A 25,260-nucleotide genomic window follows, 5' to 3' on the forward strand; every position below is an offset into this window, starting at 1 on the left:
TGGGCATGTAGGGAAGGTCAGGTGGTCAGGTAGGGAAGGTCAGGTGGGCATGCAGGGAAGGTCAGGTGGGCATGTAGGGAAGGTCAGGTGGGCATGCAGGGAAGGTCAGGTGGGCATGTAGGGAAGGTCAGGTGGGCATGTAGGGAAGGCCAGGTGGGCATGCAGGGAAGGCCAGGTGGGCATGTAGGGAAGGTCAGGTGGGCATGCAGGGAAGGTCAGGTGGGCATGCAGGGAAGGCCAGGTGGGCATGCAGGGAAGGTCAGGTGGACATGTAGGGAAGGTCAGGTGGGCATGCAGAGACCTCCCTGAATAGAATGGGTACGGCTATGCCCGTGATCACGGGCTGGCTGAGGCTGGGCACATGAGTGAATCATGATAAGAAGGACTCTGTTTAGGGTGCTATCTCTCTGTTTCTTGCTTAATGGAAAAAAGAAAGAAAGAAAAAGAAAAGAAGGATTGAAGAAAGGAGAAAGAGAGAAAGAGAACAAGAAAGAAAAAAAAGAAAAAGAAAGGACTATCAGCATTCAGAAAGCAGTCAGGCCTGACCCAGCCCTCCCCTCACTTCTTTCCCGCTAAAGGAGCAGCCAGCAGAGACTGGGACCTCCTTTGGTGGCAGCCGGGATCAGCCACCCTACAAAGGAAACCAGCAACTTCCTGCAGGGCCTTAGGGCTTCTTTCCAATGCCTAGAAAGCCAGGCCACCAGGCATGTTTGACTTTGCTTTCCCTCTAACTCTTGTTTTCTCACTGGTAAGGATCTCATACATAGAAAACATCCTTTTTTGGGGGTGATTTATGGCAACTATCTTTTCTCCAAGGAAGCCCTTTCCCCTTTGCCCTGCCTCTGGGATTACTCTAGACACGGTGACTGTGTCTGTAGGTGTAGCTCAAGCATCTTTTGGATGGATGTCAGCCCTGTTGTCTTCCGATTTTCCCATCAGGCATCAGGTGGCTGCTCCCTGGTGCTTGTCAGCGCGGCGCTGAGCCCTCTAACCTGAGCCCGCAGTGTGCCCCAGCAGACAGAGCAGTCTAGAAACAGAAACACTGCTGTCCATCACATAAACCACCCCGTCAAAAAGGTTCATTCCTGTATCACAAACAAATCCATGGACCAGCTCCCAAGTCACTTTTTATTAACCTGATATTAAATCACCCACATAAATACATATAATAAATAAAAAAACAGTAGAGATTTTTTAAGTGTCTTTGGTATGTAGAGCCTCTCTCCTCTGTCTTCCCCCCTCTCTCCCTGTGTCCTGGGAGCACTTCCGGCGTTCACATTCTTTCCCTGGAAACAAGAACCGCCCAGAAGTGAACTCTGCTGGAGCCGGCATCAGTCCGCAGCCTCGCGGGCCCAGCGGCCAGACAGTGCCCCGGAGGGCCAGCCCTGGGGACTCACACGTAGTCGTTCAGCCTGTACCCGCTGTGTGAAGCCGAGGTCACGGACGGCGCCCGGTTGTCCTTGTAGGCAGCCGGGGGCTGGTAGGCAGGTGCGGTGGCCGCCGTGGTGGTGGCTGCCCGGGGCTGGGGCTGGGAGGGCCTGTAGGGCACCTCGTCCTGGCAGGACAGGCAGAGCAGGGTACCCCCGATGAGCGAGAGGGATGAGGAGATGAAGCCCAGGTACAGGGCCTGGCCGAGCTCGAATTTCATGCCGCTGGGCAGCAGCGGGTTGTAGAAGTTCGCCACCACGTCGTTGGTGGTCCAGGAGACCGCCACCATGCACAGGAGGCCGGCCAGGAGGAAGAGCACGCCCCCGAGGATGGCGAAGGTGGTCTTGGCCGGCGTACCCTTGGCGCACCGGGTGCACTTCATGCCGATGATGGCGCAGGCGCAAGCCACCCCCGAGAGCAGGCAGGAGATGACCATGAGCGCCCGGGCTGCTTGTAGGTCGCGAGGCAGTGCCAGCAGGGACCGGTAGATCTGGCACTGGTATATGCCAGTGCTGTGCCACACGCACTCCATCCAGAGCCCCTTGAGGTAGGACACGGCCGTCAGGATGTTGGTGCCCACGTGCGCTGTTCTGCGCCAGTGCGGCAGGATGGTGGTGATGAGCGTGCCCACCAGGCCCAGGAAGCTCAGAAGGCAGCCCAGGAGCTGCACAGCCGTGCTGGCCATGCCCGGCTGCCCCAGCCCTGCCGGGCGCTGCCCTCGTCCCTGGGGATTGCACCGCTGCTCAGGCGCCCGCCGGAGTCCTAATAAAGTGGAGGGAGGCAGGGCAGGGAGAGAAAGGAAACCGGTTAAATATTATCTCGATGCATTTATTTCTGTCCCTGAGTTTTCCATAGGCAGTTGGTATAACAACTAGCACTTGCTGAAGAGCAGTTTCTGAGAATTCACAGTGTGAGGCATAAACTGCTTTCCCTGGGAGGAAGGAGATAGAGGGATGATAGCGAAGTCCCTGGGACTTCAAGCAGGAGCGCTGCAGAGCCCGTTTCTGACTCCTCCCAGCACCAGCACTCTCCAAACACCGGTGGGAGGGTCTACTGCGTATCTGCCCACAAACACTGCTGCTGCACCCGAGGCTCACTTCTTTTTCCCCAGTGGCAGTAATAGTTGTTAAATCAACAAATACTATCTCAGGGTGGACTGACAAGTGTTACACTGCACATGTCGGCTATGATTTAGCAAATAGCCTTGAGCTGCCTGTCAGGATGAAGCATTTTCTGAAGTGGCCCTTGCCCTCAGACTCGGTTACAGAGAGGCCTAACCCTCACAGGCAGGCTGGATGCTGCCTTCAGGATTTCAGAGATGGATGTGACCTAGTGGTTGCCAGCTGTAGAAATTGCCGAGGGGCAGGCATACCATGACCACCTGGCAGGTGTCCAGCCAGGACCAGGGGCCTCTGGCCAGGTGTCTTCCCTCCACCATGCTGCCCCACTCACTCCAGTCTGCTGGGGTCAGTGAAGACCCTTACCCCAGCAGGTGGAAGACCTTCAGACAGTAGCTTGTTACAAAACAAGGGCTTCTATTTGGCCTTCAGAGATATGGGAATGTGGAAACATGGCAGTTTTGTGTGTGTGTGTTTTAATTGCCATAGGGCATGTGCATTTGTCAGAGAGAGAAGCACCCCCAATGGAGTGTGGTCATACAACGACCCCTTCTCCATTTCTCCATTCCATCAGGATTTTGGACACATGTGTCTGGTGTCCTCTTCAAGCTTCTAGGTTGGGGACTTGAACCACAGTAAGCCATGTATGACCCAGCTGCCTAGTGCTACAAAGTCAGTCCTTGGACTTTAAGAAACAAAACAAAACAAAACAAAACAAAACAAAACAAAACTAAGCATAGCACAATCCAGACCACTGGAACATTTCTTGGGGGTAAGGATCTAGCACCTATGTAGCAACAGGCCTGGAGCGGACAGTCATGAAACATCAGAAGGAAGGAAGGAGCAAGAGAGGAAAGGAAGGAGGGAGAGGGAGGTGGGAAGCAAGGAAAAGAGGGGAGAGGAGGGTGAGAGAATGGAAGTCTCTAGAGGGTGCTATTAACTCCTCTTCCTGCCTGGGGCAAGGCAATGAGCAAAATCACAGAATTGGAGTCCTGGGCCCATGTATGACCCTAGCTGCTACACGGCTTGGGGCCTCTCTCTGGAGCTCATCTTCTCTCTTTAAAATGAGGGCACCAACCTCATTCATACCCTATAGCGTCTTCTGGTTCTGAAGGGAGAAAAAGCAAGTGACTCTGCTGAAATCACTTCACTGTCCCATACGAGCAAAGAATTTAGCAGGAAAAATCTACTCTTCCCTAGAGCAGAGGAATGGGCTGCAATTACCCACTTGAGGCTGCAGAAAGTGACCAGGGGGGCTTCAGGGCTTCTCAGACATGGCACAGGTGACGTTCCTGGCCTGAGCACTGGACGAACACTGCATGCCTTACCTGGTTATTCCCCACAACCTAATGAAGCAGCGGCTGGTCCTATCCCCACTTCACACCTGAGGAAATGGGGGCTGTGCAGGGGACGAAAGTTCTACCTCTGACCTGGCTAGCGTTGACCTTGCTTTCATTCTTCCTTTAAACACTATCTTGCTCAATTACGTAGGACCTGCGTTAGCGTGAGGGTTTAGGAGTAGGACCACCAACAGATCCTGGGGAGTTGAATCTCCTCCCCAAAGTGGTGCCATTACAGTGGCTTGCTCCTTTTGCAGTCATTAGGTAGCCAGGGTGACCAGCCATTCTGCCTTGTTGGGACTGAGAGATTGCCAAGGACCAGGGACTTTCAGTGCTGAACTGGGGACAGTCCCAAGGAAACTAGGTGTAGTTGGCTCCTCCAGATATCCAGATCTTCAAATGACCTCTGAGGTCTCTTCTGGCCCTTTCTTGAGACTGCCTTTAGGCCCATGGCCACACAGGCTATCTCTGCAGGCATTCTGGGGCTTCTTGAAGCTCTCACTTGTTAAGGTCGATCATGAAATATACTGATCCTAAAGAATGTAGCATAAAAGCTAAGCTTGCTTGACCCTATTAGGCTAGGTAAGTGGACTAGAAGTTTACTGGCAGCCTGAATATTTATGGAGAGCAATCATGGCTATTTTTAGACATCATTAGGTTGCTATTTTTAAACTTGTGCCATAAGGACTTACTAATTTAAGAAGTGAGCATTAATGAGCCCCCAACTCCCAGACAATGGCTCTCCACTCCTCTCCCCCTCTAGCCAGCAGCTGTTTCTGGCATTAGGTAATAATTCAGCTTTCCAGCAACCACTTTTCACTCTGGGGTCATTCAATAGAAAAATAACTGGAACTGACCGCATCTCCCTGGAAACCACATAAAACTCCTCCCTGATGCTCCGGAAGGGCCCTGCCCTGTAGGGCTGTTTGTCTAGGAAGAAACATGCCCCAGTCTGGCCTCCCGGGAGGAGTGGCGCGTGCAGGGCTGAGCTGGCATATGGAAGGCCTGCGTTCACTTCACCCATGGGTTCCCCTTTCCCTGCAGATGCATTTGTGCATGTGGAAACATTTGCTAGAAAGACATGGCTCCTAAACTAGTACGATCCCAAGCATCAAGTTCCAAAAAGACTTTGACAGGCTGGGTGTGTGGGGCCGAGCCTAGGGAGATACATATCCCAGTAATCAAATCTGAGTCTTGCATTTGGGTTCACAAAGCCCCCAAAGCACAGTGGTGGGTGGGCAGCAAATTTGCTTGGCCATAGTGTGAGCAGAAATGCTTCTTGGGGTGCTGCCTTTGCAGGAGGTCTTGTGCAGGATGTCAAGTGTTGGGGAAAAGCTGGTGACTATAGATGGCGCAGAGCACAGACACGTGTGTGCAACCTGTCTCTCCCAGGAAAGGCCTGCTGTGCGGCATTTTCTAAATATCTGAGCAGAGACACCCCTAACCCTCTTTTGCAAAGAATAGCTTGAAGTAAAATTTCTTTGGCCAAATCACTTGGATTTAGATGGGGACTTCAAAAAGATTGTGAGAAAATGGGATTAAAGTATGAGTTTATTTTGGTGCAGACAATCTTGAAACCCATACTTAGTTTGCCCTACTCTTGCCCTTTCTTCCTTCCTTCCATCTCTCTTTATTTCTTCCTTCCTGCTTTTTTTGGTGAAGGTTTTACCATAGGGCATATATACTCACTGAAGAGAGATGGAGAGAGCAGAGAGAGGGAAAGTGAGAAATCACTCCCGGGGAAATGTCCACATTGCAATCTCTTCTCTGTTTTCCTCTCCTGCTCAGTATGATCTTCAAGAGACCAAGTCTGAGACTCAAACCAAGGTCAGCTGTGTGGGAATTCAGTGTCTTATGACCACCACACTACTCTCTGCCCCCTTTTCTGTCTTTTTCTTGTTCTTTCCTTTCTTCCTTCCTTTTTCTTTCTTTCTCTTTCTTCTTTCTTTCTTTCCTTTATTCTTTCTTTTCTTCTTTTTCCTTCCTTCCTTCCTTCCTTCCTTCCTTTTTTTTCACTGCCAGAGGGCACTTGCACTCACTAGAGAAAGACAGAGAGAGGGAAAAGGAGAAAGTCTCTCCCATTGGAGCATGGGCACAATTCCTTCTCCTCCATTTCCCCATCCTGTTAGATTCTGGGCTTAGACACACGGGCCTGTTGTGTTGTTCAGATTCATACCGTGTTTGGCTATGTTGATTCTGACTCCCTTAACGACCAGGCCATGAGGCTGGCCCACGTTTTTCATAATATGTATTTTCAGTGAATGTTTTGAAGACCTTGCGCAGAGTTCCTTGAAAGTTTTATGGAGATAAATTTGAGATAAGGTTGCTTCAGAAAGAAAAAGAGAGTTGCTTTTGAAAAAGTGAGATAAGGGGCCGGCAGGTGGCGTGGTGGTTAAGGGTGCTAGGTTCCCACAATGGCCAGTTTGAGTCCTGGGCTTGGAGGTTTGAATGTTGTGCCAGGCACATGTGTATGCATCCCAGAGATCCCAGGAGGAGAGAGGATTGTGGCATGGCCAACCTCTCTAGGGGGAGAGTTTTCACTTTACCCCTCACTGTCTCTGTCTCTTTCCAGAAAGCTCATACACCCTATGGCAAAAACAACAACAGAAAAGTAAGATAATTCGATTTTTGGGAGGGTGAGTGAGCAAATAGGATGAGCAGGGTGATGCTCTGATTTGCCTTCAGTAGAGCAACAGAACACTCCAGGTAAAGTGTGAAACTCTGTGAACGGTGGCTGTGAATACCATGGCTGCTGTGGAGCCCGTCCCACTGCCTGTCTTATGAACACCAACTCTGAAGAGTGAGCTTTTCTTTCCTTTTCCATATAAAGTTTTATGTTGTCTCCTTCCTCTGTCGTCAGTGAGCTACAATTTTCTTTTTTAAGAAAGACTTTTTTAAAAGGCAGGAACCTACCTCCTTCTGGGCCTCCCAGCCTGCCTAAGCCCCAGTTGTGTCAACTTTGGAGTTTTGTCTCCAAACTCAGTGACATTTCAACAGCAGTGACCAGTGGGGACAGCCTGGCCAGGACTAAGGGACACAGATGTGCTGTGGGCCTGATCCCTGCCCCTGTTTCTTTCTTTCTTTTTTTTTTTTTTTCTAATTTAAAGTTTATTTCATTTTCCCATGAGAAAGAGAGTGAGAGACAGAAATAGAGAGACAGAGAGACCGCATCCTAACAGGATCTAACACTGTGACCCATGCCTAGTCTTAACTAGCACAGCATCATGGGCACATGGGTGTGCTCTTACTGACGGAGGTCTCTGAATGCAAACCAGAAACCCAGAACCTTCCCATGTGGGCCAGCCTCATGGTGAGTTATCACTGCACCAACTCTGGCTCCTGCCTTTTTTTTTTTTTTTTAAATTAAAAAAATGTTTTTTAATGACCAGAGGGTACATGTGCTTGCCAGAGAGAGAGAAACAGAGATTAGGAGAGAGAGAGAAAGAGAGGGAGAAATTACCCTCAATGGGGGGTGGTCATGTCGCAATCCCTTTTTCTCCATTCTTCCATCCTGCTAGAATTTTGGAAATGCATACACACGTATGAGGTTTTCAAGCTACCAGGGTTAGGATTTGACTGAGGTTTGAAACCTGGCCCTGGTGGCTTGAAAAACATGCTGGGGGAGGGGGGCTCTCTCTCTATCCCCTTCTCTGGTCAGCACATTCACACTCTAGCAATTAAAAAGAAAAAAAAAAAGAGTGGAGCATTGCTTCAACTTTGATGTTCAGTATTTTAAGAAAATGCCGAGTTCAAGATCCCATACATCCCCTGCATCAGCCCAGTCAAATGCTATGTGACTGTTTAGGTATTTCATAAGTGCCCGGATTTGGAAACTAAGAGGCAGGGCCCAGAGTGATGCATCCGCAAGCCAAGCAATGCCATCACTTGCTAGCAGCACACCAGGAGCTGGGAGAGAGGCCTGGAACAGGTTCTCCCTCATGGCCCTCGGAAGAACCAACCACGTTGGCATCTCGATTTGAGACTTCTAGCTTCTAGACTTGTGAAAGAATAAATTGCTATTGCTTAGTCTTCTCAGTTTGTGGTACTTTATACCCAGGAAACTGAAACAGCAGCACACGGAGTGACAGAAAACCATTCGCATCTGGATATGGTCAGCAGATTTCCTTCCAGAGTAAGCACTGAGCATAGTCTGCTGGCTTCTCGTTTGTCAGTGAAAAAAACCAGGCAGTGGTTAGCTTCATGTCCCAAAGTGTGGAGTACAAAATCCAAGGAGAGGTAGAGGATGTAGTGAGGGAAGAATCTGGAAAGCCTTCTAGATCTGCGAATTCAAGAGCAAACACCATCTACACAAAGTATCCTATACAGTGATCAATGACGCGGCTTCTCTGAATTCAAAAAGCGTGAGGGCCAGATGGTGGCACAGCCGTAAAGTGCAACGTTCTGCAAAGCTGAGCCCCGTGGGAAGGTTCTGACTTTGTGTCTGGTGATCTCCCTGAGTAAACCAAGCACTCGCGTGCCCATGGTGTGGGGCCGGCTGGGGCTAGGGAACTCAAGACCCCATTGTGGGTGCTGTCTCTCGTTTGTAGAAGAAATAAATAAATGAACTTTAAAAAAGTATACGCATTTACTTAGCCCATCAAGAGTTTGGGGGGCTCAGTTTCCCGGTTTGCATGCAATTGGCTGGGCTGCACTCAGATTGGTGGCTGACCTTTTCAGGCTGGATGTTTGGTTTTCTTAAATCAACATGTCTTGGTTTCATAGACCATAAAAATCCAAATCTGGGGTGCAGGCCAGGTTTGAATAAGGTGATGCAGAAGGCTACCCAGGCTTTACCTTGGAAATCCAGCAGAGCTCAGCCGGGCCTCCCTTTAGTTAGGACTTACATCAAAACAGAAAAAAAATAAACAAGCAATAGGACATCGTCACAGCTGCACTGGAAACCTCCATGAATAAGACAACTATCCTGTGAAATTTTTAAGGCTCTGAAAATTATTTATTTGAATGTCAAACGGAGGATATAGTGCCATGCTTAAAATGTGGTGTCAGATAAAAACATAAAGCTAAGATTTACTAATACTAAATAAAATACTATTAAAAATGATGTTTAAAGCTCATTCTCTATAAATTTAGCCTTTCGAGCCCAGGTGTTCAAAAGCTGTTAGTTATTCCTGATAAGAGTAAAAACAATCCTAGCTAAATGTATTGAGTGTTTATGGTATGTCAGATACGTGCTAAGTGCCTCCACTGGCATTTGTTTAATTCCAAAATCCCAATGTATATGTTGTCCTCATTTACAGATGGGGAGATCAAGGCTTTGAGGAGTTAAATACCTTGACCAAGATTGCGCCTGGGCTAAATCAAGGAGACCAAACAGGCGGCCACTGTGCTCATCCAAGTTAGAGATGCCGGTAGACTGGACCAGGGTGGTAGTGACAAAGATGGGCGCTAAGAAGAGGTCGGTTTCTAGATATAGTTTGAAGGTGAGATTGGCAGAAATTGCTGATATTTAGATATGGGGTAAAAGAGAGATGTTAAATATGGATTCAAGGTTATTATCTTATAACTGGAAGGATGAAGTTACCATTTATCAAGGGGTGAAAACAGTAGGAGGTAAAGAGGATCTGGTTTTGAGGGTGTAATGGTCAATGCTACGTATGTAAGCCTGACTCTACCATGGGGAGGGATGCCCAGATACTTGGTCAAACATTATTCTTTGTGTTTCTGTGAGAGTGTTTTTAGATGAGCCTACCATTTAAATCACTAGCCTTGGAGGAAGATTTACTCTCAATAATGTGGGTGGGCCTGTCCAATCAACTAAAGGCCTGAATATTGTAGAACGAGGAGACCAGCTGTCTTAGCTCTGACTGACATAACAAATACTTGGTGGCTTAACTTACAGAAATTTACTCTGTCACAATTTTGGAGGTTGGAAAGTTCAAGATCAAGGCTCTAACTCATTTAGTCCCCAGCAAGGTCTCTCACCATGTGCTCACATGACCTCTTCTTTGTTCATATGCAAAGAGAGGTCTTTTTTTTCTTCTCTCTCACTCTCTCCTTTTATAAAACTTAGTTATTTCTTTTTTTAAAAAAGAATGATTTATTTAATTTTATTTATTCATTCATTTATTTTAATTTGACCAGAGAGAGACACAGAGAAAGAGAGAGAGAGAGAAAGTGAGACAACAAGTTACCAGGTCCAGGATTTAAACCATGATCAGCCATGTGGGAGTGTCCAGAGCCTTAACCACCACACCATCTGCTGGTCCCCTCTCTCTTCTTTTTATATAAGACCACTAATTCCATCATGAGGGCCCCACCCTCATGACCTAATCCCACCCTGATTACTTCCCAAAGGCTGTATGTCCAAATACTATCACACTGGGGAGGCAGAGCTTCCACATAGAAATTGGAATGGGGGGGAGAAAACAAAACATTCAAGAAACTTCTTTGAGTTGAAGAAATGTCCTTGAATGTTTGCAAGCAAGAAATGATTATCCAGCAGTCTTCCTTTGGACTTTATTGCATCAGCTCTTCCTAGCTCTGTAGCAGACGGCCTTCTGCCTGGAACTGCAGAATCAGCTCTCCTGGGGCTCCAGCCTGGCAGCCCACCCTATGAATTTTGGACTTATCGGCCTCCATAATTGTGTGAGCCAATTCCTGATACACTAAGTCCCTTTCTATATATGTGTTCAGATCATATTGGTTCTGCTTCTTTGGAGAACCCTGACTAATACAGAGGGTGTTTGAATGTATTAACTTTGAGGTATGAGTCACCCCCAGGTGTGGACAACCATGGTTAGATTATACAAGTGCAGAGTGGGGGTTGGGGGCACTGAGCTAGAGAAGTCTATTTGGGACTCAATGGCTTAGAGGTGGGATTGAAAGTCACGACACTGAATCGAAGTGCTTAAGAAGTGCGTATACACAGGGAGGAGCAGGGGCCTGCTACTGCTTTCAAGAACCCTCTAACATAATAGATCTGGGTGATAAGGGAGTGTCAACCCAGAGGGTGAGTGGTGAGTGAGGAGAGAGTTCCATGTTGGAGACAGCAATCCACTGCATCAAGCACAGTCATGCCTCTCTTAACCACAGGGAATGTTCTGAGAACTGTGTGCACCATCACAGAGTACACTGCGCAAACCCAGATGGCATAGTTGACCACACAGTTTGCCCTTGACCGTAATGGCATTATGTGGAGCAGACTGTAATCAGATGAATCAGGTCATCTGAACACAAAAAATTAAATAGCAACATGAAGGATATTGGGGACTTTGATAAGAGCAGTTTCAGTGGACTGACTGGAGTAGGTTCAGGAGAAACTAGGGAAGATGGACAGGAGAGAATGAGCCCAGAGAATTCTTGTAAGGGTTTGGACCATTGAGGCAAACCAGAAAGTGAGGCAACAGTCGTAAACAGGGTCTGAGGCTTAGAGAATTCAGGGTATCTGTCAACTAGTGTGGAAGAAAAAAATATATCCTTTTTCTTTTTTAAAGTTTTTTTTTAAGGTTTTTGTTATAAGGTGTATGCACTCACCAGAGAAAGACAGAGAGCGAAAAAGTGAGGGAAAGTAAGAAAGCATCCCTACTCCAGGGAGGATGGCCACCACAGTCCCTTCTCCTCCATACTCCTCTTGGGATTTAGGGCACGAACACACATATGACCAGTGTTTTTCAAGGTGTGGGGTCTGGGATTCAAACTACGCAGTCATCTATTTGGGATCCAGCACATTAATGTCTGTGCTTCTTCCTGGCCCAAAAGATGCCTCTTTTATTTCATCAACTTCTCTTCAATAATCAGCCTTTTCTTGCACTGTGAATGGAGACAGTCACCCACAGCAGCACAACCAGAGCCTCTGACTATCACTCTAGGAATTACCGACGTTCTGCCTTGCATTGCAGGTGTGTCAGTACGAGAAATACCACTTACACTGTCACAATGTCAAAATTGGGGTCGTTACAAAACTTCTGCTAAATCTTGTAATAGAATGTGTTAGTAGACAAGCACATAAATTATTGTTAAAGCAAATTAAAATGGGAGACCAGGCCTGAAGACTCTGAGCAAAGGCTGTTAGGTCTCGTAAGTGACCTCCACCTTGCATTTTGCAAATGTAAGTGAAACGTAACTTGAGCTACTTATCGTAAATGCCTGTATTAAGGAAAAACAGAACTCAGGCCCAAGCATTCAGGAGCAGCCAACAAGCTTGTAATTGTGTAACTAGGGACTTCCAAACGGGCTTGACCTCGTAAGACAACAGCATAGCTGTACCGGTCACAGATTTCCTCCGCCTCACTTTCGTGTTCCTCCTCTGAGCGCCTTCCCCTTCCGCTCTCTTGGGGGAACTCTTGGACCACTTCTGGTTTGGAGCAGCTCGATTCATGAATTGTTGTTTGCTCACATAAACACTTTCAGATGTCACCGTGCCTCAGGTTACTTTCGAACCCTATGAATGAAATCACCTTAAAATATTTCGATAATTGGCTTCCTTTGCAATCCTGTGTGTTATTTTATACATTTAAAAGCATTGTGCTGAGACAGATACACAGACCTCGCAGGTTGCTGAAGGGATCCAAAGTTAAACAAACAATCCCCCAGACAACATCGACAAAAAGCCAAAATGAAGTCTGCCAGTGGGCTGTGTGGTCAGGAGTGCACCTTTGCGTTATTTTGTTATGAAGACGAGAGAAACAGAAGCATGTTTGTAAGTTTTTAGAAATGATTCAGTGAGAAGGGAAACATGAACGATGTTGAGGAGACACCCTGGGGACCAGCAGTTGGTGTAATGGTGACATCACTGAACTCCTGTGCACTGAACCATGGTTTGAGTCCTGGACCCAGCAACTTAAAACTCATGCCAGGCACATGTGTATGCCTGCCCAAAATCCCAAGAGGAGAATGGAGGAGAAGGGATTGCAGCATGTCCATCCCCCACCCATGGGAGGTGATTTCTCTCTTTCTGTCTCCCTGGCTGGAGAGTGCATGTGCCCTGTAGCAAAAATCTCTCTCTCTTTAAAAAAAAAAAGAAAAAGAAAAAGAAAAGAGAGACACCCTGGAGTAGGAACCAATAGGGACCCTGGTTTGCACGTGCGTGTGCATGCCTGCTTAAAGTGAGAGACTGGAGTGTAGACAGTTCTTTCCAGAACAGGGGAGGAGGCTGTAGAAGGGATCCTGGGAGACATGGCCAGGGGCATTCGTAGATATTCAGATTTCTCCAGTGTTCTCATGGAGATAGCAAGCTGATGTCTCAAGAAGGAAGATGGGCAGCAGGTGTCAAGGGCCAAGTGTAGAGAGCAGGGTGCCAAGGTCATCCAAGAAAACAAAAATGTAACTGAATAAGACACGGGGTCCAGCCCACGTGAGGTAAGCTGTTAGAAAGCACAAAGGGGCCTTGGACCACTGGCCTTCTCCAGCACAGGCAGCTGCACTGTGCCCCTCAAGTGGACACAGTCTGGGCTGAACTCAGTGGGGGTGTTCTAGGGGACACTGATGGGGAGGTGAGGGAGGTGAGTGTGTGCACACAGGAGTGAATCCAGTGGTGGGCAGTGGAGCTGAAGCTGGGTAGGAAGGAAAAGAGGACAGAAAGGGGGTGAGGACAGCGAAGGGCTGGTAGGGAGAAGGGACAGCAGACTCCAGGGAGGTCGGAGGAAGTTCGGGGACAGCTTCCCAGGAGGAGCGAGGTGGAAGGACAGGCAAGGGTGCCTGGAGACAGGGACACTTGTAACTGTGATGGGCAGGGTAACGCAAGAGTAGAGTGAGACTATGGGAAGGGTGGACCACCAGGGAAGATGGAAGGAAGGCTAGGAGGAGAGGAGGTGGAGGGACTGGAGGGGAGGACCACCCAGTACGGAGCCGTGACCTGCTCAGAGCGACTTGGCATGCAGCTGCTCCCCCTCGGTGTGAGAGGGTACACGTCCCTGCTGCCCTTGACTTCTGCTTGTGCAATGAGGGGAAGAGAAGCAGGGCTAGGGAGAGGAAGGGCACGGGGGTGCAATGCTCACTAAGAGCTCTTCTTGCTTATGAGACAGCAAGGACCTCAACTGTCAGCAGAAGGCTCTATTTTGCTCCTCATGTCTTTTATTCTCAGGTTGCCATGTGAAAAGCACAGTCTCCAGCTTCTTTTTTGCTCAGCCATTCCTCTTTCTCGGTCCCCTGACACGGTCCCCTGTAAAGCGACGGTAGCTTTCCCCCTTTGAAGGCAGGATTTAAGGCACAGGGCGGGGAAATGATGTCGGCGCTGAGGAGAAAAGGCGCATTACGAACCTCACCTGTGCGACCTGGTGACTGGGCAGATGAACTAAGTGCAGCTCAGTTTCTTTGCTTTCCCATCCCGCCCCCTCCAGCACCACCCTTCCCCAGGATGGAAAGGAATCGCTTAGGAAAGGGATCTTAGCCTGTGAGTAAGGAGAGACGGCTGGTCCTATGCAGACTGGGCGTTGTTCTGCTCTGGTTTCACTGCTCAGCTCCCCCTGCTAAGCTCTGAATACCCTGGCCAAGTAACCTAAATTCAGGGATTCAGTTCTCCACCTTCCTGGTGTATTGACACCCCTTGGAGCATTTTCGTTTAATTTTCTTTTGTTTTTACATTTTTTTTCTTTCTTCCGAGAGAGAGAGGCACCCCCCCCATCAGGTCCTGGCACTGTGATCCACCCCTAGCTTCAGCCAGCCCTGGGTCATGGGCATGGAGCATGCCTGGCATACTCAGGGCATCTCCAGACATGGACTTGGAGTCTTTTTTTTTTTTTTTTTTTTTTTGTTAGGGTGAGGTTTTCAGCAGTGTTAGGGTGAGGGTTAGATTGAGGGTTAGGGTTAGGGGTGAGTATTATCATCAGGGTTGGGGTTTGGGTTAGGGTTTGGGTCAGGGTCAGGGTCATGTTTAGGGGTGAGGTTTATGGTTAGGGACAATGGTTAGGGTTACGGTTCGGGTTATGGAAGCGTAGGTGTTAGGGTTAGATTTAGGGTCAGGGCGAGGGTTAGGGGTGAGGGTTAGGGTTAGTTTTCGGGTTAGGTTGACGGTTTTGGTTACCGTTACGGTTAGGTTTAGGTGTTAGGGTTCGGTTTTGGTGCAAGTCTTAGGGAATGGTAAGGCTTATGGTAGGGTTACGGTTAGGGTTTGATTTAGGGTTAGGAGTGGGGTCAGGGGTGAGAATTAGGCTTAGGGTTCGGGTTTGGGTGACTGTTTCGTTTAGTGTTACGGTTAGTGCCCGGAGTTTGGTTTAGGACCTGGAGTCTTCTCACATACGCCGGCCTTGCAGAGCATTGTGTTTTACGTGATCCAGAGAAAGTATTTGCAAAACACATTATCTTCTGAAGAACTTGTGTCCACAATATAAAAGAAATCTTAAAACTCAACAGTAAGGAAAAGACCCAACTGAAAAAGAGTGCAATACCCGAATGGACACCAAAGAAATCACACGAGTGATGAACAGGCGTGCGAAAAAATGCATGACCTCATGTGTCACCAGGGATGTGCACACCAGAAGAACAGAATGTGCACCTGCACATCCAGAACGGCTAAAGTTCTATGAGAATGTCTAACACACCAGCAACATCAAATTTGAAAAGGACAGGGAGCAACAGGAACGCTCATTCACTGTGGTGGCAACCAAATACAGTCCAGCTGCCCTGGAAGATGGTTGGCAGTTTCTTACAAAGCTAAGTATGGTCTTACCCTAAGGTCAGCTATCACTCCTGGGCATTTACCCGGCTGAACTGACAACACTTGTCCATACAAAAAACAAACACTGGGGAACCAGCAGTCAGCGTAATGGCTATGTCGCTGGACTCCTACGTAGTCAACCGCGGTTCGCGTCCCAGACCCGGTGGTTTAAACTGACACCGGGCGCGTGTGTGTGTGTGCCCAAGATCCCGAGAGGAGAATGGAGGAGAAGGGACTGTGGCATGACCATCCCCCCCGGTGGGTGATTTCTCGCTTTCTCTCTCTGTCTGTCTGTCTGGTGAGCGCATGCACCTTATGGCGAAAACCTCTCCAAAAAAAAACAAAACAAAAAACAAAAAAAACAAAAAAAAACCACTGCACAAAAATGACTGTAGAAACTATTCATAATTGCCAAAGCTTGGAAACAACCAAGGTGTTCTTTAATAGGGAACTGGATAAGCACAATGCAAATTGGAGCATTACTAAGTAATGAAAAGAAATGAACTGTCAAGCCGCAAAAAGACATCGAAGAACCTTAGATGCCTATTGCTAAGTGAAAGAAGTCAATCCGAAAAGAGAACATAGGATTTGATTCCAACTGTATGGCATTTTGGAAAAGGTAAATCTATGGACATAGTAAAAAGATCAGCGATGTTTAGTGGTTAGGGAAGGAGAGATGAACAGGAGGAGCCCGGGAGATTTCTGGGCAGTGAAACTTCCATGTGACACTGCAGCGGTAGAGCGACACCATGTATCTGGCAAAATCCACAGAATAAACAACTCGGAGGGACCTCCGATGCTAACTGTGGACACCAGTTAATAAGAATGTTTCCACACGAGTTCAACAACTGCAACAGATGCATGTCACTAAATGCAAGATGTTAGAGAACTCTGGTTTTTGTTCAATGTTTCTGAAAACCTAAAACTTCTCTAAAAATGAAGTCTATTAATTAAGAAAAGAACTGATTTTTATTTTTAAGCAATAAAAATACAATATTCATGAACTGAAAACTAGGGAAATGGCACTCGATCTGAGCCAAGGATTCCTGGGCTACATAGACTTCCTTTTCCAGGCAACGTTGGTAATAACAATGATGCTGGTTAGTGTGCATTTACAAAGTAGCAGCGCTGTGCTACAGCCTGTACACTATCTAATTCATCTCCACATAACCTTACGACGTAGGTGTTGCTCTTCTTGCTTTCTAGAAAAGGAAACAGGAACTTTTTCCCCAACTCACATAGCTAGTAAAAGCAAGCAGACTCCACCATGTGCTCTTAACTGCAGTACAATATGCCATTTTACTGACAAAGTGAAGATCTGCAAAATTACATGACCATCACATATGGGAAAAATTGTGACCCCACTACCCCCATTGCCCAGGGTGATTCAGATGTGCTGCCAGGTTTGAGAACCACTGCCTTAAGTGATTTTTTTTTTTTTTTTTGGTATAGGGCACATGCACTTGCTAGAGAGAGACAGTGAGAGGGAAAGTAAGAACTCATGTCCTGGGGGGATGGCCACTCTGCAGTCCCTTCTCTTCTATTTTCCTCATGAGATTTTGGGCATAAATGTACATTTGTCTGGCATGATTTTCAAGTTGCCAGGTCCAGGACTGCAGTGGGAGTCCAGCGTTTTAACTACCATGCTACCTGCCGGCCTCTTGATCTGACTTTTCAAGACCCAGTCAGGAGCTTTAAAAGAGTTTGAAACTGTTTAACTGTACGAATGTCTGCTATGCCGTGCCTGCCTGCTGACTGGGCTGTCTCTGGACTCTCTGGAAATGGGCACAGTTATGCCCAGCCTGCTCTTCTCACTGTCCCCTAAATAGTGTTTGATCTAGCCGTGAGCCTTCAATCACACATTCCCTCTGCCCGAGAGCCTCTCACGCCCCTACGGCCCTACCTGTGCTCTTCCCCCATCCGAGACCCTGCGCTTGTCACCAGTTCTTCTTTGACAACCAAGCACCTAGGTAAGAGGGGGCTGCCCTGTTCGCCTCACTTCTGTCTGGCTCCCACCCTCATAACACCCCATGGAAGCCTGTTTTTACCATCTGGGTCCTGTCCCTGAGACCCCAACCCCCTTAGGCACTCAGCCTACATCGCTTATTGACCTCGGCCAAGAAGTTGCCCCTCAGGCATTCATATTTTCATGGATAACTCAACAGTCACAGTGGTGAGGGTATCATTGGATCCGTCCTGGGGGAAGCCAATGATACTTTAATGCTTGCATTTTAAAGATACTTAAGAAGTCTAGAATTAATTGAGGCAGGTATGAGATTTCAGATTGCAGGAGTCTTGGAAACAGCAACGGCTTTGCAGACGAAGCAGCTCATGGCATTTCTGGCTTGGCCTTCTGTTAGCTGGTGGTACACTTTTTCTGAAACGTACAGGGTGCTAAGGGTTGACATTTGTCTGCTCTCGGACCAGCTACATCATTTGCAGAACCCAGTACAAAGCGAAAATGCAGGGCTCCTTTTTCAATAGTATTGGGTCTTCAGAAAAGTCCTGACGTATTTTTTCTATGTTTTTCTATGGAAAAAATCCGTCGTGACTTTTCTGATAACCCAATGTTAAGAATTCCAAGATGGCAGCCACAGTGCAGTGACCTGAGTGCAGATCCTTGCTCAGAGCATTCCTGTGACCGCCCAGGTCCCACTGTCAGTTAGAGGCATGCCCAGAAACTGGACACTGGGATTTGTCTACCCTTAAACCTATTCGCACATCTAATTAGGATGTTGACAGGAATAGAAGACACTCTTACAGTGTTCTGTAGAATAAAAAGTATAGTTTCCTAGTTTCATTTATCTATTTTCACTTACGCATAGTCCAGATGCCTCTGTGAATACCTGCCAAAGGGGAACTTTAGAAAACAAAGCAATTGCTGGTCTCCTGTGCCTAAGAGTGGAAACAGACCTGGTGCTCTAAACCTTAACTTTTCATTTCTCTCTCTTCCAGGGAGCTGCAGGCATGTGAGGGTGTGCATGGTAACTTCCAGGTTGGAAGTGGCTTTTGAATGGCTTGCTGCTTCGACAGAGACTCTACTCCAAGCCTCCCCCTACCCTGTACTTGCTGAGGAGTGAAGAGAGTGAGTGACGGATTGACTGAGTCCCAGCTTTTCCCTTCTTTCCCCACAAGAGGAGATGGAGGAGGCTCTCAGGTCAGGCCCTGGAGCCCACCTGGCAAATGGCTCCTGGTGGAAAATTCCCTGTGCTATTTCTGTTGGCTTCCCAGTGAGAAGCCCTGGTCCCCAAACATCCGAGGACTCACCGCTCGAGTGAGGAATCGCAGATCAGCTGGAAGGAGGAATGTTTGAGTTAACAAGGGCCAAGAATCACTCTTGAACTGGAAGGATGACAGTCTGCATTTAGAAAAGACATTATATAGCCTTGAAGACAGACATTTAGACTTCTCATTCTGTATAATGAAAAGATATTTCTGATATAAGAAAGAAAATGATTTAAAAAAAAACAAAAAATGGACATATTCATTTCATTGATGCTTACCTAAAATAAATAAATAAATAAAAAGGCAACTAACAGGAAAGCAGGAGCTATCTGTTAGCATTTTCATAACACCAAAGAAAGAATCTGTGTTTCTTCCGAGGTTCCTCTGCAGATGCCTTAAGGAGCATCGATCCCATCATACAGACGGGTAAGTAAAACACAGTAAGCTTAGGGGAGCTGCAAGTCGGATGGAGCCAGATAAGGAGGGCAGCTGGCTGGCGCTGGCTTCAAGCCTGCTGGTCTTGGGCAAATCGCACGGCCTGTGTGACTCACCTGGCTATCTGCACTGTGACAGCTGCTTCCCAGAGCTGTCTAGAAGATGCTGTGATAATATATGTGAAAGCCTGAAAGCCCAGTAGGGCAGGACACCAGCAAATGCGAGGCATGTGCTGTGAAGTTTCGTCATCCTTACAGATCAGATAAGTCCATTCAGACTCCCGTGAACCACCCAGAGACACAGGCGTGAGCCCTGAGCCAGATGGCAGCATCTTTACGCGTCAGACCAGCAGAGATGCAGGGAGAATGCGGTGATGCGGCTGTCCTCTGCTTTGCCAAGACTTCAAAATGAAACCCAGTGATTAAAAGATTTGAGGCCTTGAAAAATGAAGGAATTAAATTGCTCTATTGGAATGTGCAGCCACAAGCCAGTGCCCAGAGTGGCTCCAAGGTTTGGGGACCCTTTCCGGGCACTAATCCCGGTTCCCTTTCTACTTTGCCGGGAGCCTTCCCCACCATCCTGGGAAGCCCGTGGCAGCTGTTGGGGATGGTTGTGGGGCTCATGGTAGTCGAAGGATTAACTCACGTATCAGATTGCCTGGAATGTCCCCTCTTCAGTACTATGTTTTACCCATATTAAGGGAGATCTATAACTCCCCTGCCCCTCCCTCCATGCGCTGTGTATGAACTGGGGAGCAGTAGCCCGGGCAGGGTAATGCTCCCACGTCTGGGAACTCCAAACAATGTCTGGGCCTCTTTGCTGGAAACGAGTGAGGGCGTTACAATGGACAGAAGTGGGCAGTGACAGTGAGCTGACACTTGGTCTCAAAAACAAACAGTCCTTGCTCCCAAACTGAGCCCAGGCCAGCAATGACCAACTTGTGCCCAAACACTCAGGAACCAGATTCTCTTTTCCTGGCTCCCTCCTGGCTGCTTAGGATCCCCCAGCACCCTGGAGGCCCAGCCCACAGCTGCCTTTCCTGCAGGGCCCCCCATGACCACGTCACTGGAGAGTGCTGTCCTCTGGCCTGCTGGCCTGCCTTCTAACCTTCTGCCACACACCTGGGAGCTTCTTGGCTCCTAAGACAGATCACTGTCCGTCCCTCCCCTTCCCCCATGACTTCACCCCAAACTCACATGCAGAATATTTTGAGTCCCATCTGCTTCGTCAGGTCCCCTGCCAGCCTGGGCTGCTCTGGAACCCTCTGGACACCAACTCAGATGTGTAGTGAGGACTCAGCAGGGACACTGTGGCCTTCCTGTCTTCTCTCTTCCACCAATGGGAAGCCTCCAGGCCAGAATATTTGAGAGAAAATCATCCAGATGATCACGGCGCTCTCTGAGGGAGGGCTGCGTGGGCACACGAGCTTTGATTAGCAGGTTAACTACCCTGTGCTCGGGGAGGTGGCTTGGCTGAGCAGACATTCAAGACCAACCGGAAAGGTCATCTCTACACATTGGAAAAGAATCTCTGACACAGCTGAACGTGGTCATCGTAAAGTGTCCTCCAGGGCCTTGCTGAGGTTGGCAGGATAGAGCCGCCCCTCCCCACCTGGAGTCGGAGGCCATCAGGGTCCACCCCGTGCTCCCTGTGCTGGGTCCCCTGGCTGTTCACACTCGCTGCTCTGCAGCCCGTTGATGGCTTCCCCAGGGAACCGTCCAGTTCCTGTGAGCACTACCATCCCACGGCTAATCCCTGCGCGTGTGACCACCCAGCCCCAGCAGCTGTGTCCCTGCGCTGCTTTGGACTTTTCTCACATTGGGCAACTCGGTTTCCCAACCGAATTCTGATCAATGAGCAGCTTTCCCTTTCGCTTGCCTCCCCCCTTCCCTCCCCTCCTCTGTAACTTCCTCCCTCTCCCTTTGCGACGACTACAGAAATGTCTGCGGGTGGACTGTGGAGCTGGGTGGGGCGAGGGGCACAGCGCACGATGAGTTGGAGATTAGAGACGGCGAATGTAGAGCCAGCACCAGAGGAAGGAAGGGGGCGCTCCTGGGGGTACAAGGTGTTAGCCTTGAGAGCAGGGAGGGTGGGGGATAGTTCTGCTGGGAGGTTAGGACAGCACCCAAGGAAGTCCAAGGGAGCTGGACTAGGCTGGCGATGTCCCCTTCCCTTTCGGGGGATGCTGCTGGCAGTCCTGGAAGGCAGAAGGGTGTCGAGAAGCACTGATTTCTCTTGACATGCACATCTGTCCCTTCCTCAATGACTCCATTGCAGATGGTCCCAGAGACTCAGGTGTTTGCATATTTTGACAGCACCCATCCATCTGCAGGGCTTTGGTTGGTGCTGAAAAAAATATGTAGCAGGTTGACTTCATGGTGCCAGGTGGTGTTCTGCTCAAGAGAAGCCGGATCTCATGTGGGGACCACAGTTTGATCCCCAGCTTGGTCAGCCTGGAGCATGCACAGGCATGTGTGCAAATGCCCAGCACTTGACAGGCTAGAGGACTGGAGGAAGGGGATCATGGCACGACCAGATCATGAGGGGTGTGCCTCTCTTCTCTGTCTCTCTCTCACTCTCATGTGAGTACACACACCCTGAAAAAAGAATCATGAATAGAGAAACACAGTTCAAAAAGAAAAGAAAAAATATAGTGAAGGAACTGTGGTGTGGGCAGATGCTCTGGGTGTGGACCAGAAGCTGGTCCCTGGCCATGGGATGGGGATGGATGGACAGTGAGTGGGGAGTGGCAGAGCATCTGGTGGCAGCGCGTGGAGCTTGGAGCTGTGTCGGTTAATTGTCGTTGCTTGAGGCTGCTTAGTAACCTAAATCTGCTCTTTTTTTTTTTTTTTTTTGGTCCCTTCTCTGGAAAAAACAATCATAAACAAAAATGTCCTTCCTTAGTTCAGGGTCACTCACAGGCCCAGGACCCCTTATATTTAGAGGTTTCTCACCAGATTCACTTCACTGTCTGTGCAGGATACTGAAATGAAACCACAGCAGTCTTACCTGACAGCACCCTCTACCGCTAATGAATTTATACAAGGTGACCCAAAGTTGTGGAAGGAATGAACTGACCTGGAGATACAACAACTGCTTTCGCTAAATGACAGTATTTTAAGAAAGCCAGAATATGCAAAGTGCACTGTCATATATAGTAAAAATGCACCCACATTAACAGTATTTTAAGAAAGCCAGAATATGCAAAGCAAACTGTCATGTATAGTAAAAATGCACCCACATTATTTATAACTCCGTACTGAAAGTTTTTGGAAATCTTTTAAGTACCCCCTCCCCCCATATGGCAAGTGCACCTGCTGGAGAAAGACAGAGAGAAGGACAGTGAAAAATCACCCCCCCCTTGGGGTGAGTAATGGCCACATTACAGTCCCTTCTCCTCCATTCTCCTCCTGGGATTTTGGGCACACATGCACACATGCCTAGCGTGGTTTTCAAGCTTCAGATCCAGGACTCGAACAGTGGTCGGCCACGTGGGAATCCAGCACCTGAACCACCATGCCACTTTTGGGGGCCTGGAAGTCACTTATTTTGCCTTTGGGATGACTGGACTATAAATAATTACAAGTAATGAAAACACATTTTATTCTCTGGCTTTGATTTCTTAGTAGTCACTGTGTTTTCTTGGGAAATCCTGCAGAAGGGGAAAATGTAAACTCTGATTTATTTAATTATTTATTTTTTGGAGAGGTTTTTGCTATAGGGTGCATGCGCTCGCCAGGCAGAGAGACAGAGAGACAGAAAGTGAGAAATCACCCCCCCCCGGGGGGGGGATGGCCACACCGCAATCCCTTCTCCTCCATTCTCCTCTTGGAATCATGGGCACGCACGCACACGTGCCCGGCGTGAGTTTAAGGCACCAGGTCCGGGACACGAACTGTGGTCGACTACATGGGAGTTCAGCGACATAGCCATTACACTAACTGCTGGTCTCCAAACTCAGGTTGTTTTAAAATCCCATAATATTTCTAGGAATACCACATTTAACAATGAGCGAGGTAGACATAATGTATGTGTTATAGTCGTTTCGTTAAACCTTTCTTAGTCTTGATTTTCTTTGGAACAGTTTATTCCTGTATGAAAGCACATAACCCTGTGGCCCTGGGCCGAGGCTTCTGGTGGAGGAAACAGCCTTTCCTGGGCCGGAGGGCAAAGTCACAGGGACACTACGTGATGCAATCTAAATGTAAGGGTATTGATTTGTTTTTTGTTTGTCAAATTCTTATCGACCTCTAGCGTGTGTGAGCATCGGGGTGCTTGGTGAAGGGACAGATACTCTGCCTGCTCGGAGCACAGAGTCACAGACACATGCAGAGCCACCCTCGTCAGGAGACATCAGGGAGCAGGAAGGTTGGTCTTGGAGGTTCCAGCCCTTCTCTCCCAAACCTCTGTCTGAGCAGGCAGAACTCCCACACCCAGGAACTCATCCGTGCGCCTCCCACCTGCCATCAAATCTGTCTTCCAGAGGCTGGACCTCTGCACAGCAGTAAAACATGACATTCTGCGAGGCCAACCATCGTGGAAGGTTCTGGGGTCATGTCTGGAGGCCTCTCTGTGTCCTCCATGATCTGGGGTTGGCTGAGGCTGGGGGTGTGTTGTGGCATCAAGAATCTTTTGAAGGTATGAGGGTGCTGTCTCTGCCTCTCTCACTCATGGAAGAAACAAACAAACAAAACAGAAGCCTGCCTTTGTAACTGTCTTTAAGTGTGTAAATAACTCACGATGACTTAGCCCTTTATTCCTCCCAGGAATTATTTCTAAGTCTACGTGATAAAGATATAATAGTGAAATTACAAGCACCAATCAGGAAGTAAAGGAAGATTTGGAGAGGGAGTCTTGAACATCTTCCTAACACACCTCTAATCATTCCACTGAGTTGGGGCAACATCTGCCGAACGGGTACAATAGATGCTGATAGGTATTATGGGTTAGACAGATGGATGGGTAAACCGTTGGATGGATGGATGGATGATGGATGGATAGGTAGATAATGGATGGATGCATGGACCACCTTTATTCTGACCTCAACTGATCTTTGAAAACGGATTCATTTTTTTATTTCTCATAGAAACAGGCTAAGTCTGACACACATTAGGAAATTGGTGAAAGTGTGTTGAACGAAAAAGTAATAGGATGAAAGGAGGCTTATGTATGCAGAGAGACCTGTGAATTTCAGTGACTGTTCTGGGGGCCCTCTGATCTGATCAGCGTGCACACAGGCAGCTTGACCCTATAGTTAGCTAACTTGTTGGGGTGAAGACCATTGTAAAACTTGACCTTGCTCAATTCATCAACAGCACATCCTGTCGAAGTCACTAGGTTTCCATGGAAAACTTTCTTCAAGGTCTCATGTTAACTTTGCAAAGATCTGACTAGCAGATTCTGCAAATTAATAAAAATGGTACCGAATACTAATGTAGCACTTCTTGTGTGCTAGTCATTGTTTTAAGCACACATGTATATTGACTAATTTAATCCTTAAAATAACATTTGTTTTAGTTAACCCTATTTTATGGATAGGGAGATGAGGATCCAAGAAGTTAAATAACTTGCTCAAAGTCACACAGCGATAAGTGATAGAGGTGGGGTTTGAAGCCAGGCAGATTGGCTTTGCCATGTGGGCTCACATCACTATACTCTATCACGTCTCAGAGTAAGACGGCAGCTGCAAGCTCGCCCTGAACCCTGTGTACGACCTCACACTGCTATCGCTGTTTACCCCATCTGCCACACTGCCAGGCAGACCTGCTTCTGCCTCAGAGTCTGCATCCATCTCTTGCTGGGATCGGAGGCTGGTGAGCAGACAGTCCTGGGGCTGCATGTGGGCACAGAGGCATCCCTGGCTTTCAAACCTGGTCTGAGAGCTTGAGACCTTTTAGGCTCCTGGATTTGATGACAGCATTTTCTGAGAAGGAGGAGACCATTTGGTGAAGAGTCTCCTTCCCTGCCTGTGGGCAGCTTGTGCAGGATGAGAAACCAGGACCAGCCTAATTGCACTAAATGAGGAAGCACCAAGTCGTGGGTATCCTTGCGCTGTCGTGGGTCCAGGGAAGGGGACAGCTACGTGCTCTTTGAGGAGATG

At 48.1% G+C, this 25,260-nt stretch overlaps 1 protein-coding gene across 3 annotated transcripts in view; it reads right to left on the minus strand.

The window, feature by feature from the left end:
- Positions 1–1,119: 1,119 nt before the first annotated feature.
- The window catches only part of CLDN14 (claudin 14), an 86,902-nt gene continuing 62,761 nt past the window's right edge, over positions 1,120–25,260 (minus strand). The window contains exons 1-3 of one of the 3 annotated variants that reach the window (XM_027770950.1): positions 20,357–20,943; positions 18,768–18,858; positions 1,120–2,190 (exon numbers count right to left, since the gene is read on the minus strand). In XM_027770950.1, coding sequence (XP_027626751.1) covers positions 1,394–2,113 — 720 coding nt within the window. In that variant the 5' untranslated portion in view covers positions 2,114–2,190; positions 18,768–18,858; positions 20,357–20,943 and the 3' untranslated portion in view covers positions 1,120–1,393. Of the gene's footprint in view, positions 2,191–18,767; positions 18,859–20,356; positions 20,944–25,260 lie in introns of those variants that run through there. The other 2 variants (XM_006146274.3, XM_027770949.1) reach the window with 2 other exon arrangements.

The sequence above is a fragment of the Tupaia chinensis genome, unplaced genomic scaffold (genome assembly GCF_000334495.1).
Source record: "Tupaia chinensis unplaced genomic scaffold, TupChi_1.0 Scaffold000175_1, whole genome shotgun sequence".
NCBI lineage: Eukaryota > Metazoa > Chordata > Mammalia > Scandentia > Tupaiidae > Tupaia > Tupaia belangeri.